The 26,969-nt window shown below is 44.8% G+C and overlaps 1 protein-coding gene across 1 annotated transcript; it reads left to right on the plus strand.

The window, feature by feature from the left end:
* The first annotated feature begins 20,437 nt into the window (after nucleotides 1-20,437).
* LOC123136040 (histone H2B.4-like) lies at nucleotides 20,438-21,066 on the plus strand. The gene has a single exon (XM_044555326.1). The coding sequence runs from the start codon at nucleotides 20,524-20,526 to the stop codon at nucleotides 20,929-20,931; it is 408 nt and encodes a 135-aa protein (XP_044411261.1). The 5' UTR covers nucleotides 20,438-20,523; the 3' UTR covers nucleotides 20,932-21,066.
* Nucleotides 21,067-26,969: the final 5,903 nt, after the last annotated feature.

Here is a 26,969-nt window from a genome sequence, read left to right on the forward strand (position 1 = left end):
ATGCTTTCTCCTTCGCGAGGCCAATATATATATATATATATATATATATATATATATATATATATATATATATATATATATATATATATATATATATATATATAATTGCGATCATGATGAACAAGGTGCACAGGATAAAACTTCTGGTGAAATTCCAATTTCAATCGTTTATAGTCCCAAGATCCCATATCATCACATAGCCTATACCATGTCAATGCATCTCCCTTTAAAGATAAAGGGAAGAACTTCTTCTTAACAACATCATAGGGCATACCTGCAAGCTTAAATAATCCACAAACTTCATCTACATAGATAAGGTGTAAATCGGGATGCAATGTTCCATCTCCTGCAAAGGGATTAGCTAGCAGTTTCTCTATCATACCCAAAGGAATTTCAAAGTAAACATTTTCAATAGGTTCAGTCGGTTGAGGAGCAACTCTTTGCTCTACTTTTCGGGGTGAAGATACCCCGAACAAGCCCCTCAAAGGATTAGTTTCCTCTGACGCCCTCGATTCAATCGTACACTAATCATACACGCAAATGTGTACGATCAAGATCAAGGACTCACCGGAAGATATCACAACACAACTCTAGACACAGATTAAAATAATACAAGCTTTATATTACAAGCCAGGGGCCTCGAGGGCTCGAATACATCAGCTTGAATACAATCGAGTCAGCGGAAGCAAAAATATTTGAGTACAGACATAAGTTAGACAAGTGCCTTAAGAAGGCTAGCACAAAAGCATCTACGATCGAAAAGGCAAGGCCTCTTACCTGGGAGCCTCCTAACTACTCCTGGTCGTCGGCGTCCTCCACGTAGTAGTAGGCACCCTCGGGGTAGTAGTAGACGTCGTCAAAGGTGTCACCTGGCTCCTGGACTCCACCATCTGGTTGCAACAACCAGAAAGAAGAAGGAAGGGGGAAAAGGGGAAGCAAAGCAACCGTGAGTACTCATACAAAGTACTCGCAAGAAAGGATCTATACTACATATGCAACATTATCAAAGGAAGGCTGTATATATGGACTTGGCTGCAGAAATGCCAGAATAGAGAGAAGGTCTAGTCCTATCGAAGACTAGCATCTTCTGGAAACCATCATCTTGCAGCAAACAGGAGGGGGAGTAGAGTAGCATAAAGTAAAGTAGTAGTAGTGTTATCAACCTCGGCCAGAGATCCTTTCTCGACTCCCTGCGAGAAAGAAATCCCAGAGCCATACTATCCAATTGTCATCACAATCCAATTCTCATCACAAGTATCCAGTTCTAGTTGTATCGATCGGGATACAACTCCAAGTGTCTGTTACCGTAGGACAGGCTATCGATAGATGTTTTCTTCCCTGCAGGGGTGCACCAACTTACCCACCATGCTCGATTAACTCCGGCCGGACACACTTTCCTGGGTCATGCCCGGCCTCGGCCAAACAATACGCCGCAACCCAACCTAGGCTTAATAGAGAGGCCAACACGCCGGACTAAACTTATGCCCCCAGGGGTCATGGGCCATCTCCCCAGGAACTCTTGCACGTTGCGAACGCGGCCGGTGAGCAGACCTAGCTACCTCCCTAAAAAGGCAGGTGCTTACCAGTCCAACCCGGCGCGCGCCGCTCAATCGCTGACGTCTATTAAACTTCGGTTGATGTATACGACGTAGAACGCCCATACTATGCCCACGTGATGGTTAGTGCTATCAGGCCAGAGGCCCCTCGGATCAAATATCCAAATCGTAGTGGATTAGGAATGCGCGGTAACAAGCAGAGACTCACGAAAGATGTGACCCCATTGCCCCGTCTCGAGGACTTGCGGCAAGGGCTAGGAATGCCCGGCCACGCCTCGTAATTATCTCTCGGGCACCTTCCAGGTCAACCCGTCTCCACATCACTCGCAATTATGCTCGCGCGGGTACCCCTTAGGGTCGACCCGTCTTTAGTAACATGGTTCAGTGTAACATAGTAACCATAGTAACCGTGTGTCCAAACATCAAGGGGAAAACCCGAGGAATCACCCCGGTGAATTCCACTCGATGTAATCAACAAGGTGAACGTAAGAGGAATCACCCCCGAGGTTCACACTTGAGGGGTGGCACGACAGAGTCATATCGGAAGTGGTTAAGGCGGAATCACCCTCGATGACCACGACCGAATAGCTACACTACAGGGTTAACATCAGAAGTGTTGTAGAGGTCTCACCCTCGGCACTCGATAGTAACCCAGCAGAGTCGAGCAACTAAGGGGAAAGTGATGTGCGGTGTCGGGGCCTGGTCTTCGATCCCGTTGATCGTGTCTTCAATGATGAAGCAGGGGCAACAAGGACAAGATGGGGGTCACTGATGGATCTATAACCAACCTATACTAAGCAGTTTAGGATAAGCAGGTAATGTATAACAGCAGATACAAAAGCAGGCTATGCATCAGAATAGGAGCAAACAATAACAGTAGCAAAATCTAATGCAAGCATGAGAGATGGAATGGGAGATATCGGGATGATCAAAAGGGGGGGGGCTTGCCTGGTTGCTCTGTCAAGGAGGGGTCATCATCGACGTAGTCGATCACAGGGGCAGCATCGGTCTCGGGGCCTATCGGAGAGAAGAGGGGGAAGAAACAGTAAATATAAGCAAACAGATGCAACGCTAAGCATGACAAGTCGATAAGCAAAACTAGGATCGACCTAACATAGTACTACAGTTGCAGACGGAGGGGATAAACATCAGAGGATGAATTCCCGACATCTGGCGTTTTTCGGACAGATGAAAGAGAGGGGAGGGTTCCATGTTCAGCATGATAGGGGCATGTGACAGATGAACGGACCGTGTATCCGGATTCGTTGGATTTTTCTGAGCAACTTTCATGTAGAAAACATTTTCATCTGAGTTACGGTTTATTTCCTATGATTTTTCAAAGGTAAAAGCATTTTCAGAAACTATCTAAAATAACAGAAATGGAATTATGACGTCAACAGAGCATCAGCTTGACATCAGTAGGTCAACAGACCCGCTGACTGGTCAATTTGACCAAAGGGGTCCCACCTGTCATAGATAGTAGGGCTAACAGAGGTTAATCTAAACTAACTAAGTTAATTAAATAGATGGGCCCACCTGTGAGTGTCTAATTAGGTTAAGTAAATTAGCTTAGTTAACTTCGTTAATTAGGGGGTTGTGGGCCCCATCTGTCAGTTGCATGGGCCGGTCCAGTCAGCATGGTGGACCGGGTCAACAGGCCGGCCGGGCGCCCCGGGGCCCACGTGTCAGCGACCCATGGGGTGGCCCCAGGCCGTCCACGTCGGCAGGCAGCGTCGGCGTGCCGGCAGCGACCTCCAGGACGGCGGCGCAGCTCGGCCATGGTCGGAAAATGGCCACCGGGGACCGTTTGGATCACCGCAAGCACCTACAGGTGCAGGGGGAGGCGTGCTTCCAGCTGGCGCATCGGTGGGTTTGAGGGCTGGCTGGAGTGGCACCGGCGACGAGCAGGGGCGGCGGTGGCGTTCGGGGGCGCGTCGGGAAGAAGCCTATGGGGCACCAAATCGACTGTGGCTGGTCGCGTTCGAACGCGGACTCGATGTCGCGTTGCGTGGTTTGGTCGATTGGACTCAGGGGTGACCGGAACTACGCCGGCGACGAGTGGAGGCGGCGGTGGCGTTCGGTGGCTCAAGGAGAAGTGGGCTGCGGGGGCTCTTTCGGTGCGGAACCTGGTGCATTCAAACGCGGGCATCGCACCGCGTCGAACGGTGGCCGCGGTGGCCGTTAAAACGGCCCGCAGCATCGGCGACGAAGTCTAACGACGGTGGCTGGAGCTCAAGCACGCGTGGAAGGTAGCTATGGTGCACAGGAAGGAGAAGGGAGAGGGGGGTCGAAGCGGCTGCTCACCGGGCCCTGCAGGTGTGCACAAGCGGGCTCGGGGAAGGCTTGCCGGAGTCAGATTCGTCGGCGAGGTCGACAGCGCCCGAGGAGGAAGAAGAAGGTCGGCTCGGTGATGGACGGGCTTCCGGATCCTACTCGTGTGCGTGGACGACGATCCTGATGGCTGTGAAGCTCCGGGACGCGCTGAAGAGGGCTGGGAGCAGCGGTCGCCGCGGTGGGCTCCGTTGGGCGGCGGCAATGGTGCTCGGTGAGGGGGAGAGAAGGGGATCTGGGGAGCGCAGGGGGGGGGTCTAGTGGGGAGAGGGAGAGGCAGAGCAGGCGAGGGGAAGTGGGAGTGGCAGGGGAGGAGGGGACCGAGGCGTCGGGGAGGCTTATCCACCTCGACGTCGGCGAGCGGGTGCGATGGGGCGCGCTTGGCGTGCGCGCCGGGTCGATGGAATAGTGCGAGGGGAGAGCGACCGTGGAAGGGGCTAGGTGGGCCGGCTGGCCGAGGTGGGCCGAGGCCCAAGGGGAGGCCAGGGCTCTCCCACCCCTTTTTCTTTCCCTTTCTTTTGCTTTTTCTTTTTACAAAAAAAGCTTTGCAATATTTGAGCTGCCAAAAAGGATTCTGAAAAATGTGGGACTTGGGCACATAATTACATTGCACTAGTTGGCACTGCCAAAAAAAGGATTGTGAGGCTTTTGAAATAGTTTGCCACTTTTATAATTTAAAAAGGCATTTAATCTATTTGTTTTAGCCACTGTTATCCAGTTTAGGGCACTTAGACATTTTGCAAAATGTTGCTTCACCACCAATATTAGTTGTGGATTATTTGGCACATGATGAACATTTTTGTTTTCATGTCTGAGCATTTTGAATTTCCCTCATAATTTGAATTTGACTTTGATTTTTCATCAAGTGATAATTAGCTCAGTAAGCATGGTGACTTGGCACCATTAACAGGGGATTACTGTAGCATGATACTGAGGGTGTTACAAATCTCCTCCACTACAAGAAATCTCGTCCCGAGATTTAAGGGGTGTAGTAGGGGGAAAGACTCGGAAAGGACGGAGCTCAACACAAGATAGTTACTTGGGGACTATCTCAATGAACGTTGCAAAGATGCATCTCTCGAGTTGAAATTCATGGAAGTCATTGAGAGCAAGGTAAGAAGGTGCAATAAGAAGCTTCAAACGGGTGGGCAAACATTTGTTGCCTGAAACAGAGTGTGAAAGGGGTTTCAGAGCGATGGGAATATGTATTTTGTCTGATACCAGAATTGGTGATCTCACGGAAGGTGGCTATGATTTACATACGAAACCAAGTGTGATAAAAAAAATTGAAACAGGGGGGTATACATGAGAGTCAGGTTTTTCTCCTGTGGAACTATGGTTTATGGACCCACCATGTGGGTTAAAAGCAGGAAGGAGCTAACATTTTGCACGGTCATGATAGCAAGGCAGGTCAGAGGATAACCTGTCAGTTATGTTGATAACAACGTAGGTACCAAGGGCGAGGGACGAAGAGAACTATTTTCCTGCTCGTTGAACGAGGCGGACTAATCGGCAAGGTTCGCGTCCAGCGGTGGTTACCGGAATGTCATCAACAATAGTAACAGGGTCTGACTGACAAGGTTGTACATCGAGGCGTTTTATAAGCAGGGAATTATCTCTGCTTATAATATATAGATCACAAGAAGGTTAAACAAACCAATGGAAAGGAAAATGAAATTATCGGATTAATCAGACCAATGGAAAAGAAAATGTGTTTACACACCAGAATTGGGAGTATATCATTCCCAAGGGGAAGCAGAGCAGGATATACATGATATGACAGCAAGTCCAAAAGCATTTAGATAAAGGGGGCGAAGGAAGAAACATGATATTTACCCATACAATGGTGTTTGGATAATAGATCAAGAAACATTCGACAGTGTGCTTCCAATGTTCTTGCTGATATTCAGAATACCTCAGTCATGCTTCGAGGTAGCATTAACATGGTGTTCCAAGTAGGGGTTGGAGTTGAAGATCACAAGAAATACACAATGAACAATTGCAAGAATAGCAAGGAGTCCAAGGCATAGCCAAGACATGATCAAACATGTGTTGGAAAGAAGACAAGGGGGGTTGTCAATGATAACTCAAATCATTGAAGGTCAAGGATGGTATTTCTCACCATGAATTCAATTGTCATCTCAACGGAAGTCAAAATGTTGATGCTAATCATGACACATTTGTCGAGAGGCTCTATGAAGATGCCATCGAGCAGAAAATGAAGGATGAACTGAAAGGCTATGAGATCCACGGATTCGACACAAGCTCAAAGTCAAGCTTGTTGTTCGAGGTGAAATGATAAGATGAGGAAGATCGATGTAAGCTTAGCTTGTCGTCGAAAGTTGCTCCGGGCATAAGGACCAGGTAGCACAGTTAAAAGTTGACACGATAAAAATATAGTCGATCAGGCTAGGAACGATGTGATGGGGTATAAAACTTCGCAATATCAGGTACTAGGTGTAATACCGGAAGGTAAATCGGAGTAGAGGTTGGACGGGGGGGGGATGATTTGCAGAGGATAAGTATTTTAACTTATTCGGTAAATGGAATCAAGGAGGAAATATGGTCGGAACCACGATTGCAAGGGATCAGTTCATAGATATAAGATGAGCTTGTACCAAAGAAATAATTATTTTTATGAGTAGCTTCCATGATGAGTTCTACATCGGGTCCATGGGCATGAACACAAGGGTTCAAGGTCGACTCCCACTTCTTCAATGCCTAACCTTTCATTCACTCCTCGTTTTTCAAAGAAATTGTAGTGCAGAGGATTTATCTGGCGAAGTACCAGAAGAGTAAGACTCACATCTCTTTTGAGTTCACACGGATTAGGGAAGGCATAGGTTCAACCCGTAGGGGTATCTTAGGAACATATACCACTAACTTCAGGATTAAAATATACCAACTCGAAAGCAGAGCATGGTTGACAAAAGCAGATGATAGACTTTACCAAAGGCATTATGTGTCAGGGCAAAACTCACAAGTTTAATGAATATGAAGGACATTGTCGGATAATAATCCAACCAAGGATATGGCGGTCCATAAAAGATCTGATGTGAGTATCGATACTCACTCAGGAGAAGAAAGAATGCCAAGGCATTGGGTTATAGATGTAACTGGATAACTTCAAAGCTTGAATACAAAGGAATTACAATTTTAAGTCGAAGGATCAGAAGCAGAGGCTCTGATCAAAAGATGATTAAGTTGAATAGACTTAGAGGTGCACCCGACCAAAACTTGATTGGGCAAGAACCAGCTCATAACCGGAGCGATGTCGGAGACGGAAAGAAAATTTCCAAGGATTAATTGGTGATTGCGAGTATTCTCTCACACGTTGAATCCCTAGGCACAGAAGGACAACCACAAGGAATTTTAAAGAATATTGCTAGACATATGGAACTAATCATAGTGCAAGCAGGCAAGGAGAATCAAGAGCAATAGGCTGCAGAGGATTTTCGCAATATCACATAGTATTTCGAAGAATTTTGTGAATCACACGAACAACTGAGGATGGACGGATCCTCGGTGAGTGCGAGGAATTATTCGAAGGGGGGTGTATTCATGGGTCAAAGAACTGCAAGGCAGTAAGCTCAAAGGATTCTCGAAACAATAGAGAATTTCGGGGCATCTTGTAATAAAAAGAGCATCGAGGAATGATTGTATGGACGACAAGTGTATGTAGCTATCCACGGGGATTTATCGTTGGTAGGGAAATGCAACGGCGAAGGGCACAAGGGTCTCGGGACTCGTCGAGGAGTATCTTCAGAGTCTTCTGATGAAACAGTCGATCATCTGTGGTGAAGGGGCTCTCCAGGATGAAGTGGTTACGAGAACCTAATGCCAGAGTTAGTAAAATCTTTAACTCGAATAGAAGAGAGATCAGAATCCCAGAGTATAGACGAGGACTAAAAGATACTAATACCACCCAATGGCGACATGGGCCCGTAAGCCACACAGCCAAGTTAGTAAAACAATTTTGGACGACTAGACTCAACTTCGGCCATGGAGTTGGAAATGGGGCTACCTACAGGCAGTCGGCTCTGATACCAACTTGTGACGCCCTCGATTCAATCGTGCACTAATCATACACGCAAATGTGTACGATCAAGATCAAGGACTCACCGGAAGATATCACAACACAACTCTAGACACAGATTAAAATAATACAAGCTTTATATTACAAGCCAGGGGCCTCGAGGGCTCGAATACATCAGCTTGAATACAATCGAGTCAGCGGAAGCAAAAATATTTGAGTACAGACATAAGTTAGACAAGTGCCTTAAGAAGGCTAGCACAAAAGCATCTACGATCGAAAAGGCAAGGCCTCCTGCCTGGGAGCCTCCTAACTACTCCTGGTCGTCGGCGTCCTCCACGTAGTAGTAGGCACCCTCGGGGTAGTAGTAGACGTCGTCAAAGGTGTCACCTGGCTCCTGGACTCCACCATCTGGTTGCAACAACCAGAAAGAAGAAGGAAGGGGGAAAAGGGAAGCAAAGCAACCGTGAGTACTCATACAAAGTACTCGCAAGAAAGGATCTATACTACATATGCAACATTATCAAAGGAAGGCTGTATATATGGACTTGGCTGCAGAAATGCCAGAATAGAGAGAAGGTCTAGTCCTATCGAAGACTAGCATCTTCTGGAAACCATCATCTTGCAGCAAACAGGAGGGGGAGTAGAGTAGCATAAAGTAAAGTAGTAGTAGTTTTATCAACCTCGGCCAGAGATCCTTTCTCGACTCCCTGCGAGAAAGAAATCCCAGAGCCATACTATCCAATTGTCATCACAATCCAATTCTCATCACAAGTATCCAGTTCTAGTTGTATCGATCGGGATACAACTCCAAGTGTCTGTTACCGTAGGACAGGCTATCGATAGATGTTTTCTTCCCTCCAGGGGTGCACCAACTTACCCACCACGCTCGATTAACTCCGGCCGGACACACTTTCCTGGGTCATGCCCGGCCTCGGCCAAACAATACGCCGCAACCCGACCTAGGCTTAATAGAGAGACCAACATGCTGGACTAAACCTATGCCCCCAGGGGTCATGGGCCATCTCCCCGGGAACTCCTGCACGTTGCGAACGCGGCCGGTGAGCAGACATAGCTACCTCCCTAAAAAGGCAGGTGCTTACCAGTCCAACCCGGCGCGTGCCGCTCAGTCGCTGACGTCTATTAAACTTCGGCTGATGTATATGACGCAGAACGCCCATACTATGCCCACGTGATGGTTAGTGCTATCAGGCCAGAGGCCCCTCGGATCAAATATCCAAATCGTAGTGGATTAGGAACGCGCGGTAACAAGCAGAGACTCACGAAAGATGTGACCCCGTTGCCCCGTCTCGAGGACTTGCGGCAAGGGCTAGGAATGCCCGGCCACGCCTCGTAATTATCTCTCGGGCACCTTCCAGGTCAACCCGTCTCCACATCACTCGCAATTATGCTCGTGCGGGTACCCCTTAGGGTCGACCCGTCTTTAGTAACATGGTTCAGTGTAACATAGTAACCATAGTAACCGTGTGTCCAAACATCAAGGGGAAAACCCGAGGAATCACCCCCGGTGAATTCCACTCGATGTAATCAACAAGGTGAATGTAAGAGGAATCACCCCCAAGGTTCACACTTGAGGGGTTGCACGACAGAGTCATATCGGAAGTGGTTAAGGCGGAATCACCCTCGATGACCATGACCGAATAGCTACACTACAGGGTTAACATCAGAAGTGCTGTAGAGGTCTCGCCCTCGGCACTCGATAGTAACCCAGCAGAGTCGAGCAACTAAGGGGAAAGTGATGTGCGGTGTCGGGGCCTGGTCTTCGATCCCATTGATCGTGTCTTCAATGATGAAGCAGGGGCAACAAGGACAAGATGGGGGTCACTGATGGATATATAACCAACCTATACTAAGCAGTTTAGGATAAGCAGGTAATGTATAACAACAGATACAAAAGCAGGCTATGCATCAGAATAGGAGCAAACAATAACAGTAGCAAAGTCTAATGCAAGCATGAGAGATGGAATGGGCGATATCGGGATGATCAAAAGGGGGGGGGCTTGCCTGGTTGCTCTGGCGAGGGGTCGTTGTCGACGTAGTCGATCACAGGGGCAGCATCGGTCTCGGGGCCTACCGGAGAGAAGAGGGGGAAGAAACAGTAAATATAAGCAAACAGATGCAACGCTAAGCATGACAAGTCGATAAGCAAAACTAGGATCGACCTAACGTAGTACTACAGTTGCAGACGGAGGGGATAAACATCAGAGGATGAATTCCCGACGTCTGGCATTTTTCGTACAGATGAAAGAGAGGGGAGGGTTCCATGTTCAGCATGCTAGGGGCATGTGACAAATGAACGGACCGTGTATCCGGATTCGTTGGATTTTTCTGAGCAACTTTCATGTAGAAAACATTTTCATCTGAGTTACGGTTTATTTTGATTTTTCAAAGGTAAAAGCATTTTTAGAAACTATCTAAAATAACAGAAATGGAATTATGACGTCAGCAAAGCGTCAGCATGACATCAGCAGGTCAACAGACCCGCTGACTGGTCAAATTGACCAAAGGGGTCCCACCTGTCATAGATAGTAGGGCTAACAGAGGTTAATCTAAACTAACTAAGTTAATTAAATAGATGGGGCCCACCTGTCAGTGTCTAATTAGGTTAAGTAAATTAGCTTAGTTAACTTCGTTAATTAGGGGGTTGTGGGCCCCATCTGTCAGTTGCATGGGTCGGTCCAGTCAGCATGGTGGACCGGGTCAACAGGCCGGCCGGGCGCCCCGGGGCCCACGTGTCAGCGACCCATGGGGTGGCCCCAGGCCGTCCACATCGGCAGGCGGTGTCGGCGCGCCGGCAGCGACCTCTAGGACAGCGGCGCAGCTCGGCCATGGTTAGAAAATGGCCACCGGGGACCGTTTGGATCACCGCAAGCACCTACAGGTGCAGGGGGGAGGCGTGCTTCCAGCTGACGCATCGGTGGGTTCGAGGGCTGGCCGGAGTGGCACCGGCGACGAGCAGGGGCGGCGGTGGCGTTCGGGGGCGCGTCGGGAAGAAGCCTATGGGGCACCAAATCGACTGTGGCTGGTTGCGTTCGAACGCGGACTCGATGCCGCGTTGCGTGGTTTGGTCGATTGGACTCAGGGGTGACCCGAACTACGCCGGCGACGAGTGGAGGCGGCGGTGGCGTTCGGTGGCTCAAGGAGAAGTGGGCTGTGAGGGCTCTTTCGATGCGGAACTTGGTGCATTCAAACGCGGGCATCGCACCGCGTCGAACGGTGGCCGCGGTGGCCGTTAAAACGGCCCGCAGCATCGGCGGCGAAGTCTAACGATGGTGGCTGGAGCTCAAGCATGCGTGGAAGGTAGCTACGGTGCACAGGGAGGAGAAGGGAGAGGGGGGTCGAAGCGGCTGCTCACCGGGCCCTGCAGGTGTGCACAAGCGGGCTCGAGGAAGGCTTGCCGGAGTCAGATTCGTCGGCGAGGTCGACAGCGCCCGAGGAGGAAAAAGAAGGTCGGCTCGGTGATGGAGGGGCTTCCGGATCCTACTCGTGTGCGTGGACGACGATCCTGATGGCCGTGAAGCTCTGGGACGCGCTGAAGAGGGCTGGGAGCAGCGGTCGCCGCGGTGGGCTCTGTTGGGCGGCGGCAATGGTGCTCGGTGAGGGGAGAGAAGGGGATCTGGGGAGCGCAGGGGGGATCTGGTGGGGAGAGGGAGAGGCAGAGCGGGCGAGGGGAAGTGGGAGTGGCAGGGGAGGAGGGGACCGAGGCGTCGGGGAGGCTTTTCCACCTCGACGCCGGCGAGCGGGTGCGATGGGGCGCACTTGGCGCGCGCGCGGGGTCGGTGGAATAGTGCGAGGGGAGAGCGACCGTGGAAGGGGCTAGGTGGGCCGGCTGGCCGAGGTGGGCCGAGGCCCAAGGGGAGGCTAGGGCTCTCCCACCCCTTTTTCTTTCCCTTTCTTTTGCTTTTTCTTTTTACAAAAAAAAGCTTTGCAATATTTGAGCTGCCAAAAAGGATTCTGAAAAATGTGGGACTTGGGCACATAATTACATTGCACTAGTTGGCACTGCCAAAAAAAGGATTGTGAGGCTTTTGAAATAGTTTGCCACTTTTATAATTTAAAAAGGCATTTAATCTATTTGTTTTAGCCACTGTTATCCAGTTTAGGGCACTTAGACATTTTGCAAAATGTTGCTTCACCACCAATATTAGTTGTGGATTATTTGGCACATGATGAACATTTTTGTTTTCATGTCTAAGCATTTTTAATTTCACTCATAATTTGAATTTGACTTTGATTTTTCATCAAGTGATAATTAGCTCAGTAAGCATGGTGACTTGGCACCATTAACAGGGGATTACTGTAGCATGGCACTGAGGGTGTTACATTTCCATAGTAACAAGTGACAATAAATTTCAGCACACTATATAAATGTTTCCTTACCAAGTCCCACTCACCAAAGACGCTTCACTCCCCGGCAACGGCGCCAGAAAAGAGTCTTGATGACCCACAAGTATAGGGGATCTATCTAGTCCTTTCGATAAGTAAGAGTGTCGAACCCAACAAGGAGCATAAGGAAATGACAAGCGATTTTCAGTAAGGTATTCTCTGTAAGCACTGAAATTGTAGGTAACAGATAGTTTTCTGATAAGATAATTTGTAATGGGTAACAAGCAATAAAAGTAAATAAGGTGCAGCAAGGTGGCCCAATCCTTTTTGTAGCAAAGGACAAGCCTGGACAAGTTCTTATAATGAGAAAAGCGTTCCCGGGGACACATGGGAATTATCGTCAAGCTAGTTTTCATCACGCTCATATGGTTCACGTTCGTTACTTTGATAATTTGATATGTGGGTGGACCGGTGCTTGGGTACTATCCTTTCTTGGACAAGCATCCCACTTATCATTAACCCCTATTGCAAGCATCCACAACTACAAAAGAAGTATTAAGGTAAACCTAACCATAGCATGAAACAAGTGGATCCAAATCAGCCCCTTACGAAGCAACGCATAAACTAGGGTTTAAGCTTCTGTCACTCTAGCAACCCATCATCTACTTATTACTTCCCAGTGCCTTCCTCTGGGCCCAAATAATGGTGAAGTGTCTTGTAGTCAACGTTCACATAACACCACTAGAGGAGAGACAACATACATCTCATCAAAATATCAGACGAATGCCAAATTCACATGACTACTAATAGCAAGACTTCACCCATGTCCTCAAGAACAAACGTAACTACTCACAAGGCATATTCATGTTCATGATCAGAGGGGTATTAATATGCATTAAGGATCTGAACATATGATCTTCCACCAAATAAACCAACTAGCATCAACTACAAGAAGTAATCAACACTACTAGCAACCCACAGGTACCAATCTGAGGTTTTGGTACAAAGATTGGATACAAGAGATGAACTAGGGTTTGAGAGGAGATGGTGCTGGTGAAGATGTTGATGGACATTGACCCCCTCCCGATGAGAGGATCATTGGTGATGGCGATGGTGATGATTTCCCCCTCCCGGAGGGAAGTTTCCCCGACAGAACAGCTCCGCCGGAGCCCTAGATTGGTTCCGCCAAGGTTCCGCCTCATGGCGGCGGAGTTTCATCCCATAAGCTAGCTTATGATTTTTTTTCCAGGGTAAAAGATTTCATATAGCAGAAGATGGGCACCGGAGGGCTGCCAGGGGGCCCACGAGGCAGGGGGCGCGCCCTGTAAGGGTGGGCGCGCCCCCCACCCTCGTGGACGGTGGGTGGCCCCCCTCAGGTATTTCTTCCGCTGAATAATTCTTATTAATTCAAAAAATGACTTTCGTGGAGTTTCAGGACTTTTGGAGCTGTGCAGAATAGGTCTCCAATATTTGCTCCTTTTCCAGCCCAGAATCCCAGCTGCCGGCATTCTCCCTCTTCATGTTAAACCTTATAAAATAAGAGAGAATAGCCATAAGTATTGTGACATAACGTGTAATAACAGCCCATAATGCAATAAATATCGATATAAAAGCATGATGTAAAGTGGACGTATCAATTAGCAACAACAACAGGCACATCCTCACAAATACCGATAAGTATGGCAGTTGATTCGTCAGCCATTTGCAAAGATATTTTAGTAGGTGTGAGTTTATTCAAATCAAGTCTTTTATATAAAGAGAAAGGCATAACACTAACACCAGCTCCCAAATCACATAAAGTAGTTTCACATAATTTTTTTGATGGAGCAAGGTATAGTTGGTATACCCGGATCTCCAACTTTTTTAGGTACTCCATCTTTAAAAGTATAATTAGCAAGCATAGTGGGGATTTCAGCTTCCGGTATTTTTCTCTTATTGGTGATGATGTCTTTCATGTACTTTGCATAAGGAGGCATTTTTAAGATATCAGTTAAGTGAGTTCGCAAAAAGACTGGCCTCAGCATTTCAGCAAAGCGTTCAAATTTTTATCATCCTTCTTTTTATTTGACGTAGGTGGAAAGGGCATAGGTTTTTGAACCCATGGTTCTCTTTCCTTTCCATGTTTTCTAGCAACAAAGTCTCTTTTATCATATCTTTTATTCTTAGGTTGTGGGTTATGAATATCAACAGCTGGTTCTATATCAACATCATTATCTGGTTCTTTATTATTTGGTTGAGTGTCTTCATGAACCTCATCATTATATTTTTCATTATCAGAAGGTGAGTGTTCATTACCAGATTGAGTTTCAGCATCAGAGATAGAAATTTCATTATCATTATCAGGAGGTTTCTCTATTTCAGGTTCACTAGAGGCATGCAAAGTCCTATCATTTTTCTTCTTCTTTTTCTTTTTAGAAGGACTAGGTGTAGTGGTGTTGTTCCTTTGTGAATATTATTCAATTCTCTTTGGGTGTCCCTCAGAATAAAGTGGTTCCTGAGTCATTTTACCTCCTCTAGTTGCTACTCTAACAGCAAAGTCACTTATATTATTGTTCATCATCAAGTAACTCTCTTTGAGATCTAGCAACTTGTTCTAATTGAGTTTAAACCATAGAGGCATGCTTTCCTACACCTCTAACATCATTTGAGATTCTAAATAGCAAGTCACTTAAGCGAGCAATCATATCAGAGTTATATTTCAATTGTTTCATAACATTTGCATTGAAGTGATCTTCCTTTCTAATGTAATTATCAAACTCGTAAAGGCATTGACTAGGATGTTTATTATGAGGATCATCACTATCATTAAATTTCATTAAAGATTTTACCTCTACCACCTTAGGTGGTGGTGGTGCTTCAAGCCCATGTATTTCTTCGATAGGTGGTAAATTTTTAACATCCTCCACCTTAATACCTTTTTCCTTCATAGTTTTCTTTGCCTCTTGCATATCTTCAGGACTGAGATATAAGATACCGCTCTTCTTCGGAGTGGGTTTAATAGGTGTTTCAGGATGAGTCCAATCATCATAACTTTTCAATATGTTATTCAATAATTCTTCAGCTTGCCCAATAGTTCGTTTCCTGAAAACACAACCAGCACAACTATCTAGGAAATCCCTAGAAGCATCGCTTAGTCCATTAAAGAAGATATCAAGTATTTCATTTTTCTTAAGAGGATGATCAGGCAAAGCATTAAGCAATTGGAGAAGCCTCCCCCAAGCTTGTGGGAGACTCTCTTCTTCAATTTGCACAAAGTTAAATATTTCTTGCAAGGCAACTTGTTTCTTATGAGCTGGAAAATATTTTCCAGAGAAGTAATAAATCATATCCTGTGGACTAGCACACAACCAGGAGCAAGAGTATTGTACCAAGCCTTAGCATCACCCTTTAATGAGAAAGGAAATAACTTGAGAATATAATAGTAGAAAATCTTCTCATCATGAGCAAAAAGGGTGGCTATGTCATTCAACTTAGTAAGATGTGCCACAACAATTTCAGTTTCATAACCATGGAAAGGATCAGATTCAACCAAAGTGATTAACTCTGGGTCGACAAAGAACTCATAATCCTTATCATCAATAAAAATAGGTGAAGTAGCAAACTCGGGATCACATTTCATTTTAGCATTCAGAGATCTCTCCTTATACTTGCATAATAGTTTCTCTAGATCATCTCTATCCTTACAAGCAAGAATATCTCTAATTGCCTCCTCACTCATAGTATAACCTTCCGGTACCTTTGGCAATTCATATCTAGGAGGACTAGTTCTAGTAGGTGTTTGAAGATTTTCAGTTTCAAGTTCATCATCAGATTCAACAATATCATGTTGTCTTACTCTAGCAATTTATTCATCAAGAAATTCACCTAGTGGCACATCATCATTAAGCAAGGTACTAGCATCATCATGAGTAATATTCATAGCAGAAGTAGCATCATCAATAAATTGCAACATATCAGAATTAATAGCATGTTGTGGTGTTGCAAGTTTACTTATAACAGAAGGTGAATGTAAAGCGGAGCTGGATGCCAGTTCCTTACCTCCCCTCGTCTTTGAGGGAAAAATCTTAGTCTTAGCATCCTTCAGATTCTTCATAGTGATAATATGATAATAATCCCAAGTGACTCAACAAATATAGCTATGTTCCCTGGCAATGGCGCCAGAAAAAGGTCTTGATAACCCACAAGTATAGGGGATCGCAACAGTTTTCGAGGGTAGAGTATTCAACCCAAATTTATAGATTCGACACAAGGGGAGCCAAAGAATATTTGAAGGTATTAGCAGTTGATTTGTCAATTCAACCATACCTGGAGATTAATTATCTACAGCAAAGTGATTAGTAGCACAATAATGCGATAGTTTTGATGATAGCAGCAGTAGCAACGGTAATGGTAACAATGATAGCAGTGATTTTGTAGCAGTAACGATAGCAGTAGCAACAGTAGTAACTTAGCAAGAACAATATAAGATAAATTCATAGGCATTGGATCAGTGACTCGTTGGATGATATTCATCATGAGACAGTTATAACCTAGGGTGATGCGGCACTAGCTCCAGTTCATAAATATAATGTAGGCATGTATTCCGTAAATAGTCATATGTGCTTATTGAAAGAACTTGCATTACATCTTTTGTCCTACCCTCCTGTGGCAGCGGGGTCCTATTGGAAACTAAGGGATATTAAGGCCTCCTTTTAATAGAGAACCGCAACAAAGCATTAACACACAGTGAATACATGAACACCTCAAACTACAATCATCACCGGGAGTGGTCCCGACTATTGTCACTCCGGGGTTGCCGGATCATAACACGTAGTAGGTGACTATAACTTGCAAGATCGGATCTAGAACATGGATATAATGGTGATAACATAAACGGTTCAGATCTGAAATCATGGCACCCGGGCCCAAAGTGACAAGCATTAAGCATAGCAAAGTCATAGCAACATCAATCTTAGAACATAGTGGATACTAGGGATCAACCCCTAACAAAACTAACTCGATTACATGATGAATCTCATCCAACTCCTCACCGACCAACGAGCCTATGAAGGAATTACTCACTTCCGGTGAGGAGCATCATGGAATTGGCGATGGAGATGTGTTGGCGATGACGAAGATCCCCCTCTCCGGAGCCCCAAACGGACTCCAGATTTGGCCTCCCGATGAAGAATAGGAAATGGCGGCGACTTCGTCTCGTCAAACACGACAATTCTTTCTTCCTGACTTTTTCTGAAATAATGTGATTTTATTGCGTCGGTTTTAGGGCCAGTGGGGCCACCAGGTGGGCGGCACCCACCTGGGCATGCCTGGGGGGTGGGCAGGCGTGCCCTGGTGGGTTGTGCCCACCCAGGTGTCCCCCTCGGGTATCTCTTGGCTCCAGAAATTATCTTTATTGATATAAAAAAATCCTCACAAAGTTTCATTCCATTTCAAGAACTTTTATTTCTGCACAAAAACAACACCTGGCAGTTCTGCTGAAAACAACGTTAGTCCGGGGTTAGTTTCATTCAAATCATGCAAATTAGAGTCCAAAACAAGAGGAAAAGCGTTGGGAAAAGTAGATACGTTAGAGACGTATCAAACACCCACTCGATTCAGCTCCCCCACACTCTGCCCATCTGTTGTTGATGTGTTGCAGGAGCCTCCATGGAGGCGGCGATGGCGGCAATTGTAACATCTCGGAGCGGTAGGTGGCAGCGGCGGCCCTGGGGCGGAGATGCTCCTCACAATTGGTGTCTGGATTCGCTCCATTCAGTCGTGCCCGAGCTTCTTGGTCGTTCCTCATGACGGAGGCGGTGACCACGACGCTACAGAGCGACGGGTGGCAGTGTCCTAGGTCCCGCGCGCTAGCGGACATGCTATTTAAGAGGGTTTTTTCGTGGGATATTATTTAAGAGGGTCTATTTTTCTAAACAAAGAAGATTATATTCTTTTCTTTCTATACAAGATATTGCACCTTCACAGAGCTTATGTTTCATTTTAGTTAGTTCTGACTGGTATTGCTTAAGTTGCCACCGAAGAAAGGCCATCGTGGCTCTCTTGTATTATTTATGAGATTACATCAAAGAAAGGGGTTCATCGACCCAATATGATGTTTCTTAAAAATAAAAGAAAATACATCTAACTCTTGCATCATATGTTTTGCTTCTCTTTGGAAGTGCTTTAATTAGGCATTCCCATGTGATCGATAAAACTTAAGCATGCTCACAGTGGCCAATGAAAAGGTGGGATATGGGAGAGGAACTTCCGCGCTTGTTGTAGCGTGCCCGTGGCATTTCTCATCTTCTGCCCGTAGTAACACGCATGCATTTCTTTGCCATTGTAGACCCATGGAGAAGGCGAGGTGGGAGTCATCCGGTTTTAAAGGAGAGGGCTCCAGCGAGAAATGTCCCGCTACGGCGGGAAACTGAGCGGGAAGGGGAGAATCCGGCAGGAAGGTGCGTCATGGGGCATTTTGTGTAGGGCCCGCATGTTGGAGATAACATGGTGGATAGTCCGGACAACCACTTCTCCATCGCATATGGTCTGGATTTGGGGGAGCCCAGCTTGTTCGGACTTTTGAATTTTGGGGAATCAGTTGGGCACTCGTACACACCATGACATATGAGGGAGAAATGAGCTTCAACCCTCGAGATGATGACCTTAATCATTTGTTTTATTCATTTATATGCATTATAGCCTGTAGCAATGCACAAACGTTTTTACTAATGTGGATTGGGTTAATCATCTAAATTTTTCGTTCAGATGGTGAGGGATGATCATCGATTGCGAGATAAAAAAGGGCTTTCATGTCGCCGAGCTGTTCCAAGGCCCGCCTCGACTCTATGAGATGGATTGGCTTGCTTAATGGTGTGCAATTGGAAAAGCTCCAGGTCAACACTCCTACAAGTTTGAATGTCAAAGTTGATATGATGGTTCAATATAACATGTATTTTAGAGGCAGTACCGATGTTCTTTCTATCTCACTCTCATCCAATGGTTCAGTATAATAATGTGTATTATAGAGGCAGAATTGATGTTCTGTTCTGATGATTGAATTCTTAATGGTGTTGTTTGTAGAAATGGAACCCAAGAAGTATCTAAAGCAACAAGGGCGGTCTCAAATTGATGGCCAAATTTCCCTTTTTGGTGTTGTTTCATTTGGGTTTTTTATTCGAAGAGTTGCAATTTTCATAGTTTTCCTATCATTGATGTCTAAATTATTAAGAACTTATTTGATTTAATTTTTGCATGATCTAGGTACTCCATCTTATGGAGTTGGAGCTTGCTTACACTATGTTAACGGCCGTTACTCGCGCGCCGTCTCCGTCTCGCCACGTGGTCAGTTTGCCAGGTCAAAACATGCTCAAAAAATAGCTCAACATTTTTTTGACGCCATTAAAAATTCGGTGCGGTGCAAAATGGCACGAATCGTAAAGTTATGCTTTTTTGCTAATTGTGACACAAATGTGGTGGTTCTGTGGATTTTACTCCAACCATAAAGATATGTGACTTGATGATATTATAGTCATTGTCCCAACACATTGTCACATTAACGTTGCTTTAATTATGTACCTCAGCAATTAACTTCATCATAATTTTGAAGAATGGATTAGAATTTAGAAGTATACCTTGAGCAGTTAGTTGCTTTAGTATAAAAATATACTACCTCCGTCTTAAAATGTATGTAAGACGTTTTTGTAGGCTAGTACCTTACAACATACTTTTTTTTTTGCATTTTAGTTGACTGGTAAGTCAAATAGGATTGTCAAGCCGTGTCCATTGTCAACAACCCATCTACAAATACACCTTGCATGAATGCGCACACAGCTTGACTATGGTCCAATACGATCAAGTATCTATCACTGGCGAGTTAAAAAAAAAGTACCATGCAAAAAAAAAGAGTTAAAAAAAGTATCTATCACTGGCAGCTGGGACCCCAGTGTAGTAACCCCCCAAACTTTCAAAGTTCCCGCCACTGACAAGTCGGCTGGATCCTCCTCCAATTGCTACACGCACGTTTTCGCCACATCACCGATCCGCGTCGAAGTGCATCTGGTCCGTCCATCCGAAATATCAGCGAACGGCTGATATTCTCGCACGTCACCGATCCGGGGCGCTCACGGCTCCACGAATCAGCGCCCACCTGTCTCCTCTTACCTATAAAGACCCCGGCCCATCTGCCGTCCAATCCATCGCCTCTGTCTCTCTACTACTCCACCCCAGCCAAACTTCTCTCTCGCCTTCGAAGAAGCAGCAGCCGCCGCCGTAGCATCCATGGCACCCAAGGCTGCTGAGAAGAAGCCTGTGGAGAAGACCCCCGCGGGCAAGAAGCCCAAGGCGGAGAAGAAGGTGCCGGCGTCCAAGGAGGGCGGCGACAAGAAGGGGAAGAAGAAGGCCAAGAAGAGCGTCGAGACGTACAAGATCTACATCTTCAAGGTGCTCAAGCAGGTGCACCCGGACATCGGCATCTCCTCCAAGGCCATGTCCATCATGAACTCCTTCATCAACGACATCTTCGAGAAGCTTGCCGGCGAGTCTGCCAAGCTCGCCAGGTACAACAAGAAGCCCACCATCACGTCCCGGGAGATCCAGACCTCCGTCCGCCTCGTCCTCCCCGGCGAGCTCGCCAAGCACGCCGTCTCCGAGGGCACCAAGGCCGTCACCAAGTTCACCTCGTCCTAGGCTCCTCGTGCATTAGTTCTTGTGTTTCTTTCCTCTTCGTTGTCTGATGAATTCTGTAGCTAGCTGTGTGTGTTCTGACAGCGTCATACTGTAACAATGGTGCTGCCTGAATAAATAGTCATGTTGCTGCTTGAATGGACGACTGTCGCCTTGGATTCAGTTTCATCTCGGGCTAAGAGCTGGGAAGATGGTTTCTTATCTCTGAAAGTTTTGCACAGATGCTTGTTTGAAACAAATAGTTTGATCCTTCTTGAGAAGTGGAGTTCCACTCAGGTAGCAAAGCTTGTATTTGAAATTGATGCTGATAATTGACCACTTTCAAATCAAGGATCTGAAATGGTTTGTATCCCCTAGCAATTTTTCTTTGAAATTTCACGGGGGGAGATTTTCCCCCACCTGAACTTTTTATCATTAACAAGGGACGAAAGCCCATATTAACAGGGACCTAGCAAGAGGGTGGTAGGGGCAGGTAGGCAAGAACACAAGATTAGGCAGCCAACGTTTCAGGTATTCAGGTGAGCCTGCTGTTTCCGCAAACAAAGAGTAATCAGATAACCCATTTGTTTCAGATAATCAGATGTGAAGCCTTTGCAGCAGTGATTTGATTGGGAAGATGTAACCAGATAACCCATTTGTTTGATACGCACGTACATTTACACATTTGATTTGATTGGGTACCTGATCATCAAATTATCATACTTTTGTAACGATTTTCCTTTATAAAATAAGTTCAACACATTATATATAGTCTAGCAACCACAAACTAAGCCTCGATGGTTGGGTGAGAATTTTTATCCCATGGTTGAACAACCACAAATCTGATCCTCATTGAAAGCGTGAGTGAAAACTCATGCATGTGCGCCATGGGATCTTTGTCTTGCGCGGTTGAAAACAAATAGAATAAATAAAAGATATACATAACGAAGAATCAGAGGAAAGAATGGCTACTAAGCTTGGTTGAGCAAAACTTAACACAAACTAAGTCGATCAATGAGGGAATAGCAAATCCCTTTTTTTTACAATGATGTGTGGGTCAGGCCACCACAACTAAGAGAAATTATGCTTCAGTCTATTCCGTCACAACGCTTTTGTGAGGACCGGTGCTAAGCGCAAAACGGAGCATAGAGAAGTGACCATGAATGTTATACACTACATGAATTATTTCTACAAAATAATGGATATTAGTGTGTATATTATTTTCTGAGACAAAAATATAATAAGGCTATTCACAAACTTTGAACAATATATATAACTTTTTCTAGAAATCCACAATGATTAAGTTGGTAGATTAATTAACACATGTACATTGCTGAGGATACATTTGTCATTTTTTACAAAAAATAAATATCTACACCTTAATTGTGTTTTTTCAAAACCAAATAAAATAAATATGAGAAAGAACACTCTAATGCAAACATAAAATACTTTATTTGCACTTGGCACATTTCAGTTTATATGTCTCCTATTAGATTCCCATAGTTTGGATAGACTTTATAAAGAATACATAATTATGATTCTAAAATTCAATCATATGATGTTTATAAAAATGGATAGAGTTTATGGATTCTCCACCATACAATATATTTTGTAGAAAATATTGAAATTTATATAATGCATATATTTTCCAAGCATATATTTTTCATACTAAATTGTTGAAATTGACTTCATATTTTTATAGAAAATCATCTATTTAATAACCAGGTAGCACATTTTATTGGGAAAACTCAAAACGGTGCCCGGGCTCATCTGCTCCCTCTCAGCAAAAAATTCAAAAAAAATACTAGAAAAATTCAAAAAATTCCAACTTTTTTTGTGGTGGTAGATAATTTGACGCATGAGGTGCGGCCCAAAATTTAACTCATTTGGACATCTGAGCAGCTCTCGGCAAAAAAGATAAATCGGGTCAAAACAGTGCGTGAACAATATACATTTTTACAGACCCTGATTTTGTCTTTTTTGCCGAGAGCTGCTCAGATGCTCAAATGAGTTGAATTTTGGGGCGCACCTCACGCGTCAAATTATCTACCGCCACAAAAAAATTTGGATATTTTTGAAATTTTCTAGTATTTTTTTTAAATTTTTTTCTAAGCGTGGGTGCAGATGAGCCCGGGTGCAGATTAGCCGCACTCATTTTATTGGACTTTCTTTGTTATCTCTCCTACTTAAAAAGAACATAAGGCTCTGCGATCCGCTCTTCAGTTGTCCAACATTATGTACATTTCCTTCTCTCTCCCACCATTTTGATTTTTTTCTCCCATCTCTTGTTTTCTCACCGGCTTTTCTAAAAATTTCCTTAATTGCCCCACCTCTTATTTAATTACCAAGTGAACTTATGATTTTTCGTAGGACAAATAAATACTTACCAAATAAGTACTTATGAAATAAATCTTATTTGTTTACACGATCAAATTAATATGGACTAGTAAGTTACAGGGTACCTACAATAATTGTTATACACCGTTGCGAGATGAAAATTGTAACTAATTTTCAATTTTGTTTACCATTACCTATAACACTACTTAAATCTGTAAGGAATTAACATATTATCAAAGATATTGGCACGGACGATAATTATCAATTATAGTTACCAAAATCAAGAGATCTATGCAACTATAGTCTATAGTCACCCCAATAGTAATGATAAAGCAAACACTCGTCAATAGTAACTCAACCACTACCAGTGGTATGGGCGTACACTCGGTTGTTGCTGGTCAGACCCTATTAGAAACACAACATGTGGGATAACACATTCTATACAAGTGTTTAACTACATGTCTACTAAAGTTCGAGACATAGGATATGTAACATTTAATAGCACATACCCCAAAGATAACATGTAATGATTCCCCACATGGATGGAGCTCTATATATTTACTGCAAACGGCGAAGTACTAATTTCGGAAAAGCTGAAGCAACTCGTGTAAAGTTCTTCTCTTTCTGGTTTGGGTGATCTATAGATTAGAACTAAACCGAAGCAGATGCCACATCTTATATCTTTTTACCGTGCTGGCAATGCATCTCATTTTCACATCATTGGATGAATGTTAGCTCATTAGGGTTGGGAGGCAACAAGTAACTAAGGCGTCGCTTTTGCCAGATCAAGTCCTAAGCGAGTTCTACAACGTACTCGCTTACACAAGACTCGATTTATCCAGCGTTTTTCAAGCTAAACATTGCTCAAACTGGGATTCCATTAAAGTTGAACTCATGCTGCCCAACATGTTCTCGATGCCGAATTGCCTGGCTAGCCATGGGCTCCCACACAAACCAACGTGCCCTCTCTGCGTGCTGGCGCCTGAGATGATAGAACACCTTCTCGTCCAGTTCATTGTGTCCGCCTACAACAATGTTGTTGCTTGTGGCTATTGTTCCGTCTGAAGAAACAAGCACGCTGTTGCTCACTACTTGAAGGGATGACCTAGCATGCTTGACTGTCACCTTGGATTTTTCTTCGGACATGTTTATTCAGTTTCATCTTGGTCTTGAAGCCAAATAGTTTGATGCTTCTTCTTCAAAAGTGGAGTTCCACTTGGGATGTAAATAATTACCACCCCTATTGCTATGGTCAAATTAATTTCATGTCCGTGCCAGCAAAATTCGGCAAAGAACGGTGAGAAAAAAGAAACAAGTAGCCATGCTTGTGCGGTTTGTTGCTTCAGGAAACTTGTGAGGCAGAAGATGTCCAAGACCCATGCAATTTCTGTTGAAGCTTTCATCTGAAATTGATGCTGATAATTGGCAACTTTTTAACCAAGCATCTGAAATGGTTTGGATCTCCCCTTAATTTTTCTTTAAATTTTCACTGGGGGGAGATTTCCCCATCTGATTTTTTTATGATTAACAGGGCCCAAAAGCCTAGATTGCCGTACATTACAACGTAGGAAGAGGGGTTTTTTCCTATTTGCCGCTCGCTGCGGCAAATTGCCGGAGCGACGCACTGGGAATCTGAACGAGGGCTCGGGGTGGGCCGGCCCATCAAATGCTTGAGCGATTCCGGTTTTGGGAACGTTCCAGCTGGTTCCCAGCCGGGCTTTTCCGGTTTTGGGACCTTCTAGGAGGTTCCTGAAACGTTTGATTTTTCTTTTTATCTTTTTTTCGTTTTTATGTTTCTTTTTTTCTCTTTTCTGTAACTTTTTCTTTCTTTTTCATTTTTTTGCTTTTCTGTTTTCAAAGTTATTTTCTTTTTTTCAAAAAATATTTGTGTTGCTCACAATTGTTCAAAACTTCACAAAATGTTATAATTTTCGAATTTTCTTCATGCTTTTAAAAAATTGTTCAAAACTTCAATAAATGTTCTCATTTTCAAATTTTCATCCTGACTTGAAAAAATGTTCATGCTTTCAAAAAATTGTTCAAAGTTCAAAAAATGTTCGCATTTTAAAATTTTGTTCCTGATGTGACCAGAGGTGCAAAAAGAGATCAAGTTATCAAATCAAATAGTTTGACCATTGGCCAAATTACAATGAAAGTACCATCATCAGAACCACCAGCTGAAGAAGTCACGCCAAATTTTCGTACTCCAAGTTGGACATTGGTCGGTGCTATTCCAATTCAAGTAGCCTAATTTTTTTTAGTTTTTGTTAGTAAGTTTCATCCGAATAGAAACCGCTATGGTACGGTCTTGTTTTGGTTGTTTAGATCCTGCGTGATCTATTTTGGTTAGGCGTGATCCTGCCTGATTAACAACGTTGCCGGATTATTTTATTAGGAAAGTCCTAGTTATATGGTTGAGAGAGAGAGTCCTAATTTTCCTTCTCTTTGTTTTGCACGTGAGTGTTTTGCACGTTAGGATAGAGTCCAGGTCGGTTTGTGAGCTCAGGGTCGCCTATAAATATGGCTGGCTTCGGCCATGTAACGCAGATTGGTTTTTCTTAAATCGTGAGTCAATAAAGTTACAGAAAACGTTCCATGTCGAGGGACACCAAATATCGTCTTCGTTGCTGATCCGTGAGGATTTTGTTGCTGCTGTGCGTGGAGTCGATTCAATCTACTTGACGCAAGTTTTCGTTCTTACGGTCTTGCATCTTTGCTCGACCGGAATTTCTTGTTGCTGCTAGTATCGTGAAAGATCGGGCCGACGAACGACTCGCCATCTAGTCGAGTCTACATCAAGTGGTATTCAGAGCTAAGGTTGTTCACGGTACTGTGTTGATTAAGATGTCAACCTCGGCCGACAAGGGTGACGAGGTTGCTGCTGATTCTGAGGAAATAGTGCGTCCAGTGTATGCGGATGATATTCCTCAAAATATTCGGGATGGTTTTGACCACACATGCAACTACATCAAGCAATGTCATGACGCGCTCGGCAAAAGGATAGATGTCCTGATCACTCGGTTCGATGGTTTGGCAGACATCATCAATATGCCGGCAGCGACTTCTGCACCACCACAGACTGCTCCGGCTGCTCCACTGTATTATGCACCACCAGCTCGCGACGGATATGCTGGCGTGCATGATCGCCGTCTGGCGGCACACCCTCATGCTGGAGATGATGGTTTCGGTGATGGCATTGACCACGCGGGGTACGCGCCACGACCACGACACTATGAGCCTCGTCCCGAAACATCCATTCGTGGTGGAGTGCATGACCGAGTTGGTCAAGCTGTGCGTGTGCCTTTGGATGATGGAATTGGGCGCATAAAAATTTCAATCCCTTCGTTCTCCGGCAAGTGCGAACCAGAAGGCTATTTGGAGTGGGAGATGCGTGTTGATCAAATTTTTGATGCCCATCATTATAGCGAGGAGAAGAAAGTTCAACTTGCTGGAATTGAATTCACCGGATACGCGCTAATTTGGTGGAATCAAATTTGTCGTTCAAGACATCGGCCGACGACTTGGCGAGGTATGAAAGAATTCATGAGGCGACGTTTTGTTCCTGAGCACTATAAAAGAGACATGTACAACAAGTTGCAGCGGCTCTCTCAAGGTAATATGAGTGTTGATGAATATTACAAGGAGATGGAATTGCTTATGATACGTACAGGGACAACGGAGGATCCGGAGGCGACTATGGCTCGTTTCTTTAACGGGCTAAATAT

This window comes from Triticum aestivum, chromosome 6B (genome assembly GCF_018294505.1).
Source record: "Triticum aestivum cultivar Chinese Spring chromosome 6B, IWGSC CS RefSeq v2.1, whole genome shotgun sequence".
Taxonomy (NCBI): Eukaryota; Viridiplantae; Streptophyta; class Magnoliopsida; order Poales; family Poaceae; genus Triticum; species Triticum aestivum.

Excerpts from the sequence above, each read along its gene's own strand:
- LOC123136040 (XM_044555326.1), top strand. The coding sequence starts at position 20,524 with ATGGCACCCAAGGCTGCTGAGAAGAAGCCTGTGGAGAAGACCCCCGCG.